This window comes from Chanos chanos, chromosome 1, assembly GCF_902362185.1.
Source record: "Chanos chanos chromosome 1, fChaCha1.1, whole genome shotgun sequence".
Lineage (NCBI taxonomy): Eukaryota > Metazoa > Chordata > Actinopteri > Gonorynchiformes > Chanidae > Chanos > Chanos chanos.
This window is the reverse complement of record NC_044495.1, coordinates 37,045,820-37,059,710: the sequence shown is the minus strand read 5'-3', so window position 1 is coordinate 37,059,710 and position 13,891 is coordinate 37,045,820. Positions and strand designations below refer to the sequence as shown.

At 42.9% G+C, this 13,891-nt stretch overlaps 1 protein-coding gene across 4 annotated transcripts in view; it reads right to left on the bottom strand.

The window, feature by feature from the left end:
- Window positions 1-9,210, bottom strand: part of slc7a5 (solute carrier family 7 member 5) — a 16,309-nt gene extending 7,099 nt beyond the window's left edge. For all 4 annotated transcript variants that reach the window (XR_004025198.1, XR_004025197.1, XM_030767702.1 and 1 more), the window contains exons 1-2: window positions 8,487-9,210; window positions 5,288-5,413 (exon numbers count right to left, since the gene is read on the bottom strand). Coding sequence is in view for 2 of the 4 variants with exons in the window: in XM_030767702.1 (XP_030623562.1) it covers window positions 5,288-5,413; window positions 8,487-9,075 (715 nt within the window). In the remaining 2 variants the exon portion in view is untranslated. The remainder of the gene's footprint in view (window positions 1-5,287; window positions 5,414-8,486) is intronic.
- Window positions 9,211-13,891: the final 4,681 nt, after the last annotated feature.

The following is a 13,891-nucleotide window of genomic DNA, read 5'->3' as shown; positions in this document are numbered from 1 at the left end:
TCCTTTATTACTTTAAGAACAAAAGCTGAGTTAGACGGGGAAAAAAAAAAACCTCTGTACACGCCATGTGTCTACCCTGACTACATGGTATTCTGTGCCCCCACACAGGGAGTAGCAGCCCTCCCCCCCAACAGACCTAAATTCTGTGTTGTAGTTGTCATCCTACTACAGTTCCCCAACTTACTCAACTCTTAAACCAGTCAAATAACTCAGGGCTGGAGATACAGGGCAAAGAATCTTTTTTCCTCCACTCTCTTATGAATGAAATAAAAGTGTGTGTGTGTGTCTGTGTGTGTGTGTGAGAGAGAGAGAGAGAGAGAGAGAGAGAGAGAGAGAGAGAGAGAGTACGGGGAAGCCCTCATTCCGCTTTAAACCGCCAAATCATGTGTTGGTCTCACACTCAGGGTATGATCAGGACGCCTGTGGCCACCGGGTCACATGATGAAGCGGTACCAGGCGAGAGGTATGCAGACAGAGGCCTGGGGGAAAAAGGGGGGGGCAGAGTGGGGGTGGAGTGGGCAGGAGCAGAGGGCCTCGGCCTCCGTAAAGCCCTGAATAAACTGAGCATTAGAGAGCCCAGACAGTGCGCCAGAGGGGAGCTACCCAAAATCAAAGGTCTGGTCTGAGAGATGTGCCACCGAAGCACATCTCTCCATCTCTCTAACACACACACACACACACACACACATACAAGAAAAATACAGTCACACACTCACTCTCTCTCTCACATACACACACCCGCCTGTGCACATGCACAAGCACACGGACACACACAGACACAGACACGTACAGAGGGTCAGTGAGTTGAATGTGTCCTTGGCAGAGTTAGGCAGGGAGTGTGTCCAGCGTGGCTATTGTGAATGAACTTCGATAAGTGGTGGAAATAGGAGAGCCCTGCGCTAAACGAGCAATTAGCGGCAAAAGAGGTTTCCTAAAATCAGAGAAGGAATTCTAGCTCTAATTCCGTGAGAGCAGTCCATCTCTGAATCTCTCACTGTAGCCTGCCTATGACTAGGTTGTGCTGCTTATGGTCCTGAGGAGAGAAAAAAAAGCAGTTAATCGATAACGCTGCACTTTGAACACTCATCCACATTTGCTTGGCTATATTCAAACAGTCACGGACGAACAAAACGCCCTCTAATGCGGTGGGCTTCTTATGATCAGTGTTCAGTCTTTGTTGGCACTCTGCTCGACAGTGCTCCTAATGACGAACGTATTAGGTAGAAATGCAGAAACTTGACGTCCGTAAACATATCCAATGCAGACAAACAGAATGCAGTTTTTAACTCTTTAAACTGAAAATGGAAAGATACTGTTTGATACTCCATAACTACAAAATGGATCGGGCACCCGCAAAAAAATGCCTGATTGGTTTTAAACATACACAACCTGTTGGTGTGCCTAAGTAAGTTTGTATAATTCAGTTTTACGCCTACTAAAAGGAACCTGTCTCTTACATGCAAATGTAATTGGTGCTATGTAGAAGTGGTGCTATCCTCGAAAGCACGATTTCGACTGGCCTAAAAAAAAATACATTTAATAATCTCAAAAAGAGAAGAAGTCCTGTTGTGATTAACCCTAGGTGACCATCTGACTGCCAGTCAAAGAGTGGCCTAAGGAACTGAATTCACTTCAGAGCTTGCATTGATGTCAATGGGAGGTTAGTAGAAAATGCCATTTCTAAGTAAAACTGACAAACTGGCGAATCTCTGAGCCAACTGCCCAAACGCTGTGTTGCTTTGGTCTCTGTGATTGTGTTTATCTGAGGCAAGCACACACACACACACACGTATTCATGTGTATCTGATGAGCGCTGCAGCCTCGTGTGGCAGTAGTGTAATCGATGGGAGTGGTTTGGCGCTCTCTCTCTCACCATAGACACAGAGAACAAGACTTATGGCACAGCCTGAACGTTGAAGTCTGTAGGAGATTAACAGGGGCAAAAAAAAAAAAAAGAAAAAAGAAAAGGATCTATGACCATTGACCGTCTGGTTAGCATCCTCCTGTTCTTCTAGCCACACTCACTCCTGTTTTCTGTCGGTTCAGCTCCAACTCTGCAAACACAGCATGACCTTTCACACGATATGACCCCCCACATACACACAGGCACGCGCACACACACTCACACACTAGTCTGCCTTTCTCTCATCAGTGTCTTCTGCAGGTTAGTGACAGTGAGGGTGCAGCATAAAGGGAGATATTAGCGAAGGCAAGATTTAGTAGTGTAAGTAACATTAAGACACTCTTCCATCAATAAAAGCCACATCAGGAGAATGAGCGAAGGTGAAACTCCTCAAATGAATAACTGAGAATGTTACACTTGCCAAAGACAACCAAGAATGTAAACAACAAAAAAAAAAAAGGTCACCTGGTGTGGGGATAGTTCTGATAAAATGATGATACTTTGCTCCCCTATCTGCTAAACAGACCTTTATACGAACATTCACAATTTGTCCCTTAACATCATGTTCATGCCAAATTCAATTTGATCTGCTGAACAAACTAAACAAAGGCAAAACTCAGTCATACCAAACCTTCTGAGATTCATTTATTTTACTTCTTGTTCATTTCAGGTGAATTTCAACAAATTACTTGAATTAACTGACTGAGAAATGAACAAAACCATCTTTATTTAAGGCTATATTTGCACACCTACTGTACATACGCATAACTTAAATACATAGATAACAAGCAAAGAGAAAAACAGACGTCAAACCAAATCACATTCCAGGAAATAAGTTACCTAGATACACCTTGTAATGTAATTTAACCCCACAGGCAAAAAAAACCAAACAAACAAAAAAAAAAACCATTGAGTATAGGCGGCATGGGAAAGATCTTCCACGACTCTGACCCTAATCCTCGTGAAGCATAGCCTGATGAGAACCATCCATGACACAGACGCTGAATTTATCCCTGTCTGTCGGCCACAGCCCTCTCATTAGACGGCCCGTGAGCAGAGAGCGAGTTCTCACAAGTCACTCGCTGAGATCATTACAGGAGCTGCTGGTTCAGCTCATGCCAATTCAACCAGCAAAGCCTGCCATGCCTGCAATGGAAAATCCACTCGCTTAGATTTTACACCCGCCTTCCGTCTGTCTGTCTGTGGTCTGGTTCTCACTGAAGAACAATCAGGGCCAGTGTTCTGGCCTGCCTTAGACGGGAAGGGCAGTTCTCTTGGATCAGATCAGCTTAACTGAGTCAACCTCGCTGTGGTCCGCTCCCGGTAAGTTCTGACAAGCATTCCACAGGTGAGGTCTGTTACGGGGCCAATGTGGGCCAAGTGGTGTCAAACCACACACCGCAAAGTTAAAATAAAAATAAGTCAATACAGGCCAGGCATGGACCTGCCGTCCTATTTCAGAGTAGGGACCACCACCATGCTGTGGGCTGAGCTAAAGCAACAAAACACCAAGAAACCTTTCATCTGCATTTAAAGAACACAGCAGGAATGTTGACGTTAGCAAGATTATGCATGATTTGCTCCTTAAGAAACGGTTACCGAGTCGACCGAGCGTGCTCAGTAAAGCCCCTTCTTGAGACAATGTGTTTGTGTTCAGTCTTAGTTCATCAGTTCAGTTTTGTTCACAAAACATCAAACTTGAATATGAATAGGGATGCGATTTAGTCCCCAGTGGAATACATTCGTTACTGGTGCAGTCTCATTGGGGAAAGGAAGGGGTTTCCTCCATGGTACAGTCGAGAGGCCCGAGGCAGTGGGAGGAGAGCTCTATTCACATTGCTATCTGCTCACAACTCTGTGGGCATAGCCAGGAGACATAGACAAACATTTGCTGTCAAAACCATCTAGGGGGGGGGGGAGAGAACTGAATGGTGTCTTTCTGGTTCTGGGTAGTTAATGTGACATGTCTGTTATTCAAATCCCCAGGTGGATGATCCCGGGTAGTGTCCTAACCAGGTGTGTCATCTGGGTGCAGGCGAGGCAAAGGTACACGGGCGAGTGAAAGAGATCTCGGGGCTGTTTACGTGGGTCTTTTTGCTCCTCCCACAACTGGGTTAGTACGTTCAATCGCTTTAAAATTCCTAATATCGCCTTCTCAACCATTCCCCCCTTCTCCTTCTCCAAATGATCCAAATTAACATCATAATAAATCCTGAAAAATATCTGTTTGTCCCAAAAGTGGAGCATATAAACAAATTCTGGGCACAGAGAACTGGCTTAATTTCAATCAGGAGTCAGTAAAAACTGGCGTCTATTCTCTTTTATATAAGAAAACAATGGGGCAGTGTTCCCTGGCTTTGCTAAGTGGCTTCCTGCTGGTTTGTTTAATTACACTGAGAGGAGAATTCAATAGCACGTCGAGATGTTCCCCAAAATAACGGGAATATTTCCTTCAGCTGAGGATTTGACTTCCCAGAGACAGAAGAAGAGAAGAGGAAGAGCCTCTTCAAAATCTTCGTCATCATCAACATCAAATTAACTCACTCACAACTGTTAGATGGAACAGTGGAGGTCTATGAATGAACATTCATAGACAGAGAACATATTCATAAAGCAGGAGACAGCACCAGGGGAAGCGTGGCTTTCTGGGTAAAGGGCCTCTTGCAAAGCTTCAGGATTTCCCAACATCTGATGAAACCGAGAGTTTCAAGCCTCCCAGCATATCACTGTTACATTGTGAGAGGACAAGAAAAGTCTTCTCTAAGATATGTTGTCTGAGGAGGTTTCAAGTTTTCATTTAGCCCCGAGCATTAATACATCCTGAGGAAATAATACATGCAAATATTTACACGGTGTACGCATACGTCCTCGTAACAGTTTAAAGGATGTACCCAAAGGGCTATGGTAGAGGAATCAGTTTCTCATCACATGACACAAACCCTGGAGCACCTTACACTGGAGTCATTCACTACACTCCTCTTTCAAATCTTTCCAACCTCTCAACTATTAAGTTCACTTTATCTGCTTTGTTTTTTAAGGCACAAGGAGCATATTTATATTATTTGTTTGTTCGTTTTCTCCTGTTTTGGACTCAATACAGCACTATGACCATACATGGGCTACCTGTTGCGTACAGAGATGTGTTGACTTAAGCGCTTGTTATGTTCTTTTGTGAGTCACTTTGGACAAAAGTGTCTGGAAAACGACTAGACGAAAATGTAAATCTACATGTGTCTTCTCCCACTCCTTTCAGTGGGTTTGCTGACACAGTGCCTTGCGTGATCATTTTAAGGCATGTTTTGTGTAAATGGTGTTGGTGTATGGGTTTTCCTTGAGGAAGTGGTAAGAAGCGCGTGTATGTACGTTCATAATGTCTTGTCTCACCTTTGCCGATCTGCACAAAGCCAATGATGATGATGAGGCCCAGAGCTAGTAGTTTAGCAGCAGCAAAGATATCCTGGACTCTGGTAGCTGCTCTGACACTGTAGCAGTTCACAGCTGTCAACAACACTGAGAAGATAAAGAAGGAAAAAAAGAAAGAGAGAAAGAGAGGGATGGTTACATACAGTCGGTGCAGACAAGATTAAAGGACAGGTATGTATTCTAACTAAATTATCATTGCATGGTAGGAAAAACCTCCCAGCCTAGCCATGGAAATTATGGCCCTCGACATCAAACGGAGGAGGGGGGAATGTACCCTAGAAGCTTCCGAACAATGCAATTCTGTGCAACTTATTTTGTCCCACAGAGAAAATAACTGAAAATTTTATATTAAATTTGATACTGACCTAATCACTACAAAGCAGTGCTAATAGCCAAAACCCTTTTTATCAGTGGTGAACACAGCATCTCTCCTGGCTAACATTTGTACAACGGTCCTGACGGTCAGCTCTCTCTCCTCAATACCAGGTGTGTCAGTTGATTCAGAAGAGCTGAATCATATCACTTTGATATGTGAAATGAATTTAGGCTATGCCATTAGTGGGTCAAGCCATTGCATGTACCTGTTGCAACCACTCCTGGGCAATATTGATGTGCCTTTCAGAAAAAGAGAACACACCATACAAAAGGGCAATACAGTGCTAAACCTCTCATGGGGTTTTGTATAGGTGTATGTATTGACACAACCTGTGAAATTCGGTTATACAGCGGAAGCCTCGTCTGACCCCGAGAACTGTGTGTGACTCACATAAAGAGACGGCCCCTTTCATCATTCAGAGTTAGCCCAGTCCAATGCACTGCTCTGACATGTAGAGCTAGGCCCAGTATCCACCCACCAAAAGGCAACTGATCCCTTTACCACCCATGCCACAAGGTCTGTATGTGGGAGCAGAGCTAGGGTAGGAAAGGCTTGGGTATGTGTCATGTGCTAAATAGGGAGGACCCAGGGCAGTTGAGAGAATGCATAAACAGATTCTTAAAGGCATAAAATCCAGAGGCGCCCCCCCCCCTTGTCTACTGCCCCAGAGGCCCCCCCATTAAAAGTGATTAACTTAGGAACACTTCAAAGCCTCGTAAGCTGTAAATCAGTCTGGGCACCAATGGAGACCCAAACCCATTGGCTCCTGAGTTCACCCACAACACAAAGGGGGACTTGTGTGTGGAGCTAAGGGAAGGGAAGCACAGAGGTACAGTCAAACACAAAAAAAAAAACACATGCAGGCAGCCAGCAAATGCATGCATCCGTGCACACACACACACATGCACACGCACACACGCGCACACGCACGCACACACACACACTCACAAAGATCAATGCTTGAAAAAGTCAGGATGAGTGTATTTTGTGTTTGAGGATTTTTCTATCAGACTGACTACGTTAATACTACTTCACTGGTGAATATTTGACCCCACAAACATCACCACCCTCAGCAGCTACTGCATGTCCCCCATGCATGGGACCTCCCTTTACAGTTACACATGAAAAGTCTCAATGTAATTATCCAACACCAGAGGCCACTCCCCAACCACCTCACTTCCCCCTCCACCCACCCGCCCTTGTTGAGCGTCAAGAGGAAAATAGGTCGCTGAATCAATGTAGCACCACGGTAAAACAGATATACAACTCCTGCCCGTGTGGGATCAGCTGTAACAGATCCACTAGGCTCCTGAGGCCACCACACTACTGTCCTTGACTAGAGCAAGTGCAGCACATCTTAGACTCACCCAGCTGCACCTGCTACTAACCACTGTTCATCTCTCTCTCTCTTCCTAACCCACACTTAAGCTCTAGGGGACTCTGCTTTATCGTTTAACATTGACACATCAGAGTCTGGAACTGGATTAATAATCATATACACCTTACTCCGTTACTTTGATGAAGCATTCATAGATAGAGAGGGAGGGAAGGATAGGAGAGATAGAAACAGTTTGAAAGTCTCTGGTTTTGATTTACTTAGCTAATTGGTTGTTAGAGCTCAAGCTAATGCCTCCCTAATCCAGACTAGCTAAATTCTTCCTGAGCACTGCTGGACTATAACGGTTACTTGGCAGCGATTGTAAACAACAGACAGCCTAGGCGTACAACATACAGAAAAAGTAGTTATCTGAGATTACCACAGTAACCCAAATCACACTTTCAAAAGACTTTCTTGGGAGCTGTGTCTGAATTGTATTAAATCAGTATCTGGAGACTGGTTTGGTATGAACTCAAACGAGCAATACAAAAGTATGTTACGCATACTTAAATATGACAACATTCTTGACATGTCATCAAATTATTGAAATTTTCAAATTTGAACTTAAATTTTTGTCCGAGGGGGACAAAGACAAACAGGGGATACTAGAAGGCTACTTTTTATCTCTTACTACGTCTGACTAAATAAACGCCCTGCGCTGTGTTTCTGAATGGACAGACGCTGCGAAATTGAACTGCGAGATCATTATGGCGATTATTAAATAGAATTAATTTTGGTTGTTATAAAAGTAACTGCCACTTTCAACAATACATTCTGCACTACTTAAAAGCTACAATTTGGCTAACAGATTCGTGCTGCCCAACTATAATTTTGCATCTGGCGCTTGTAACACGATGTCTGACTGACAGACTACCATAGTACCGCGAGTTTCTATCAGCGTAAAGCACGCAGCGTTCTTTACTTAACTACACAGACTAGTTTCACGCGCGGAGTTTCCGCGCCCATCCACAGAGAGATGATGAAATAATTCAGCGTTTTACAACAGTGCTTGGTGTGTTACTACCTCAATACTACACCCATCTCAAAATCGTGATGGAAGCGCATAGCGCATCCCCCTCAGTTTCACAGGCGAAAAAAGAACACATACATAACGCAATATTTTTGTTGGAACAGGCTTAATACTGTCTGTACTTTACTGTTTCTTGCCTTCTTTTTTGCGTGTACGCTAGTTCCTTCCGGGATGTGTCAAAATGACGAAGGCGATCTACTACTGCTTACCATGCTTGTCGGAAGAAATAATGTGACAAGGCATTGGTGCCTTTACAATTGTGAATCTGTTGAGCAACGGAAAAGATACAATGTGGTCGACAAAGAGAAAAACAGAAAGGTTATTAAGGTGTGGGTTATTTATCAGTATTCTCTGTTATTTGGAGTTTATTACTTACAAATGCAGAGACAGGCGACGAGTTTAGCTCCAGAGTCAGGTACTGGGCAGTCTGGGAAGATGGGCTTCAGGAGGTATGTAGCGAAGACATAAGCGACAATGTACTGCGAGGACGGCCGAATGATAAGCAGCTCGATCCACAGTTTGAGGAATGCCGGCAGAGAGCCGTATACGTCGAGGATGTAGGCATAGTCTCCCCCTGATTTAGTGATGGTGGTCCCCAGCTCGGCGTAGCATAAGGCACCTATTGTTGAAAACACTCCACACACAGCCCAGATAATCAAGGACATACCAACGGAACCGACTTCTTTAACCACTCCGGTTGGTGTCACAAAGATGCCGGATCCTATGATGGTACCCACAATGATAGCCACGCCATTCACAAGAGTTATGGTTCTTTTTAAAACAACAGTCTCGCCTCCGTTGACGTTGCTTGTCTCTTTATCTGGGCTTCCCAGTGAGGGGCTCCCTGTTTTGTTCGTGTTGCCGTTTTCCCCACTACCGGGAGTAAGCATCTTTTCGGTCACCTGCTTCTCCTCTTCGTGGCGGTCAGCCGAGGAATTCGAATTTCTTTTCTTCAGGCTTGACATTTCTGCTTCCCTTACAAACAAAGCAGTCTGCTTTGTTGTATTTCTGCTCTCGAATGTTCTAAATAAACCAGAGTCAACTTCGTCTGACTATCTCGTTATCGCTAATCAGCAGCACAGAGTCTTAGCCAGCTCACAAAAGCGTGGTCTGTCTGAATAAGAGCTTGGCGTACAGAAGACGCGTTGTGAATAGCATCTCATGGTTTTGACTGCCTGTTCTTCCTTCTCCACCGCGTCATCACCCTACGCACCTGAAAGCTGCTGACTCCTCTTTAGCGCCACTGATTAAAGTGGCTGAGATAAGTATTGTACCTTAACCAGCTGAACTGGTTTTGATATAAGCGCAAAGTGAATATTGTAACAGATTTGTCATAGATCTATTTTTTTCCAACGCAAAAACCTGGAAGGATTTTAGCGCCCCCCCCTACGAGGTGTAATAAAGTTTAATGGACCGCTCAGGAACAGTCTGATTGCTCGGAACTTTCTTCTTCCTGACAATACTAAAACATTGAGCGCCTTTGAATTCCCACGTCCAGAATCTCAGAAACCTGCCGTGGGTTGTGAAAGTATGAAAAGAAAATATCTCCCTCTTCGTTAATTTCCTGCTTTCAGGTTAAAAAGGGGTATGGGACCCCAGCTAAATTTAACCTAAGGGTCTTAGTAATATTGCTTCCTAATTAAATACAGCAACCCTTAGCTTGTGTGTGTGTGTGTGTGTGTGTGTGTGTGTGTGTGTCCTAGACAGATCTATTGTTTCATCAGTATTGTGATGTGCCAGTTTTTTTTTTAACTTCTGGAGACCTCAGGAGGGTTGGGACAAAAAAAAATGTGTGTTTTATTGACGAACTCACATGACCTTTTCTATACCACTCCCCAAAAAAGAGTGAGCTATGCAAAATTTGTCAACACTTTTACTGAGCCAGAAGTAGCAACTGATGTACTCAGCGTACTCAACACTGATGTCAGACTCAAACCGATAATTTACTCCTTTCATATTTGCCCATTATCCCTCATGACCTCTTTTTACTCTCCCTTTTTCACTTGACCCTTTGCCCAGTTGTCATTTTTAGCTCTCCCTTTCCATGCTGCACTGACATGTGCCAATCAATAACATATTGACTCAGGTGAAAGTCGCATCAGGTCCACCTTGCCAATCTTTGTCCCGTCAGAAGTGGTGCGATGACTCCAGATGGAGGAGTAGTGCTTTTCCTCTCTCTGGGGTGGGAGCAGGGTGTGAGCGACCTGATTTCATGGTATTGAGGGAGAGAACTGGTACTGGTCAGGAAGAGAAAACAATCACCTCCCTCCTGAGAAAGGAGCTCACGGAACGTTGCCTCACAGGGACAAAAGAGAGGAGCTGAGACGTCTGCCCAGATTTCATGGAAAAAACAACATGGTTTATTATGAGATGTGAGAATGCACCAGTGTTCTCTGACCCCAAGTGATGCTTCTGTCCTCTACAGAGTGGAAATATACCGGCCTTGGACTGGCTGAGCAAAAAGGTTCCCTCTCCCTCATTAACCAATGCCTCTTTGTATGTATGAACATTTGTGAGCTTATTAGCTGTATCGTAGCTGTGAAGTGTTGACAAACATGCATATTCACAAAATGGAAATAATTTCTGAGGTAAATTGATGTTATTTCAGTGTGATTGAATTTCACTAAACGCAGGGGCGATCTGTCCACATGATTAAATATGGAACTGTTGTTTCCAGAGCAGCCAGAGCGATTCATTTCCTGCATTAGCTAGTTTGTATTTTACTCAGGTGACCCCATTTTACTCAGGTAATCCCATTATACTACAAATGTTGAAGCACATTCTTTATAGTACAAGACAGACTGTTCTTCACGTCACCATATTTTTTTTTAACAGGTTGTCCTATGCTGCAGAGAGTGCATCTCAGCATTTGTAGTATGAGTGGATTACTAGACAGACGGCTCCTGACCTCATCATATTTGTTGAACAGGCTGTGGAAAAAGTGCAAGACATTCATCAGAAAAACGGATTTTGGACAACTGGGGAGGAAGGCAAGCTGGGCCACAGTTCTGAGAAACGTCTAGAGAGCCCAGATTCCTGTTTATAAAGCAGTTTCAGGATAAACCCAGCTCTTCTTTTGGTCTAAATATAACCCCCCAAAGAACAAAAACCGAGGGGGAAGAAACTGTTCTCAAATTAGACTCTTTCATCTGTTTCCTCCATTCATCTAGAAAAAACCTTGTCATCATTTGTGTGCTCTGAAGATCTGGAACTTTCTTTCTCTCTGAGAAGTTCTTGGTGATGGCAAGGCTGTAAGACGTTGAGGGACAGATGAGCTGATCACCAAGACTCCATCAGCAGAACTAGGTAACAGTTTGAAGTATGGATTCTGTGCCATTTATTAAATTAGTTCATTTTTTGTTTGTTTTTCCTCCCAAGTTCAAAGAATAAGCTCTTGAACTTTCCACACAATGATGGGAAACCCTGTCGCGTTTAGAAAACGCTTCAATAAAAAAAAAAAAAAGAAGAAAGAAAGAAAGAAGAAAAAAGAATGGCATCTCATCCAGTTTTCATTACCCCCTCAGCCAATGACAACAAACACAGGCCGGAATCTTTTTGAACCAGGTGGAGACAAAACTCAATGCAGGTTTCCCAAGCATTCTTAAAAAAAAAAAAAAAAAAAAACCACTCCCCTAGCTGGAATATTCTGTTTTGTCTCCTCAGAAAATGTCTGGGCTGAATTGTTCTGCAAGCAGTTCAGAACCTAGAGCAAACCTCATCAGTCAGAACAGAACAATTAGATGAAAACCATTGATATCAGTGTTTGATAAAACTTTTGTCAGTGACTCTGATGGTTGAAAATAGGCTAAGATCAGCTTCACAAAAACCTGTTGGAGCCGTTGCTTACTGAAGCGTAAATTAATGATATTGGTCAGTAATTCTTACAACCTTGTGCTGAGCCTTGAATCCCTGATCCAACGGATAGAAGGATAAACTTATGTCATTTTATTACATCTGAAAGCTTTAGCTGGAGTAGCGAAATCTCCAAAATTTGGATTGTGGTCTGTGATTTGACAAAGCGATGCTTTGAAAAAATGAATTAAAGAAGCAGTTCTCACTCTTCTCCGCGTGCACCAACAAAATGGATCTGAACTGGTCAGAATATTCACGAATTACAGTCTACAGCGGTTGTGACCCTTTCTTATCATTGGGTCTGAGGCACAAATAAACCACAGTGTGTTTTCAGTTTGTTACTCCAAGCTGTTGTCCTTCAAATCAACCTTGAATTGCACAGACTCTTTCCCCATTATGTAATATTGTAGAAAATACAAAGATTAGATATAAAGGGAATGGTGTTACCTATTCTAAATATGGCACTGCTGAATAGCAGCTCAGGTTATGGATTACATACGATAACCTTTGTATTACAGAATAACCTTTGTATACAAAGATTTCTTTAGTGTAACATTCCGTCTAGAATATTTCTGGAAAAATAGTAAACTATAAAACGATTAAACTTTTGCCTTTTAATACAGAGTGTAAACACTAGGGCCTTAGAGCCATTAACTGATGTGGGTTAACACAGCCAAAGAGACAGGTTAAGCAAAATCCTAGAAATAAATCATTTATCAGTGCTTAATTATGGTCACACAAATGAGGATTTTAATGTGTTATATTATTTATATTATTATTTTCCTTTAACTAGAATAGTGAATAGAATACCAACTAACCAGGTTTACTTACTAGCTTCAACAGTCAGACTGTTTCTCAAAGGTTGTTTTGTCACACTCTGATTTGGTGACTGTTACTGTGGGAGGGTCACTGTGTTTGCAATGCCTGGGTCAAGTGTTAACACTACTAATATCTGTCATAAAACTAGGCCTGTGAGTACATGGTCAGAAGACATGGTTGCAGTGGCTAGAGTAGCACTGCTTCTTTATCCTAACAGAGCATAGTCTGGAGTGAGTGGAAAGGAATGCCATAGTAATTGTACATGGCAACAATCTTAATAATGTTTTAATGAGCAGAGGACAATGTAAGAATTTTGAAGAAAATCCTCCATGATACAGTGAAACAACAATTAAAGGCAAAGACACGCTTACACTATTGTTGTTTTTGAATTGAATATTTTATTAATATCTACAGGAGTGCAAAGGCCGGGGAAAGTTGTTTTGTATGAAAGTGAAAGAAACAGTAATGAAAGTTCTTCAGCGTCCTCTGTAGAGCAAAGGACCAGTGATCGTACTGTGACCTTACAAACAATCAAAAAAAATCACTCAAGTAACAAGTTCTACTGACAAAATCCTATCATTCAAGCTCATTCTGTCTTACACAGCTCTCTGTTCTTCAGTCTAATTAAAGGAGAGTTCATGTACAAATTGACAAACACTCTGCATTTTGAACGGAATGGAAAAACAACATTCATCTGTCAAAGTACAGACTTTCCTTTCATACAGGACAAGATTTAACAGACAGAACACCACGGTCTGTGTTCTATAATATTTTTTATGACATGGACGAATGCTTATACAATAAAAGTCCGGGGCCGGGGGTTTGTGTTTGATGTTTCATGCCTGAGACCCAGGAACTTCCCTCTGATACATCCAGCACAACATCCACCTGATAGTACAGCTGGAAAGAGTCTATCAGGCACCTGGTACAACAGTGCATGCTGGGAAATGGATCCTCACAACCCTCTTCCCTTACAGCAGCGATCCGCAGGGAACGGGATCTGTAACTGCCTACACTAAAAACAAACACATGTAACACAAGGTCCCTCCTCAGACAACAGTACTCTGCCTCATTCTCTGTTGAAAAACAAAACAAAACAAAAAATAACAG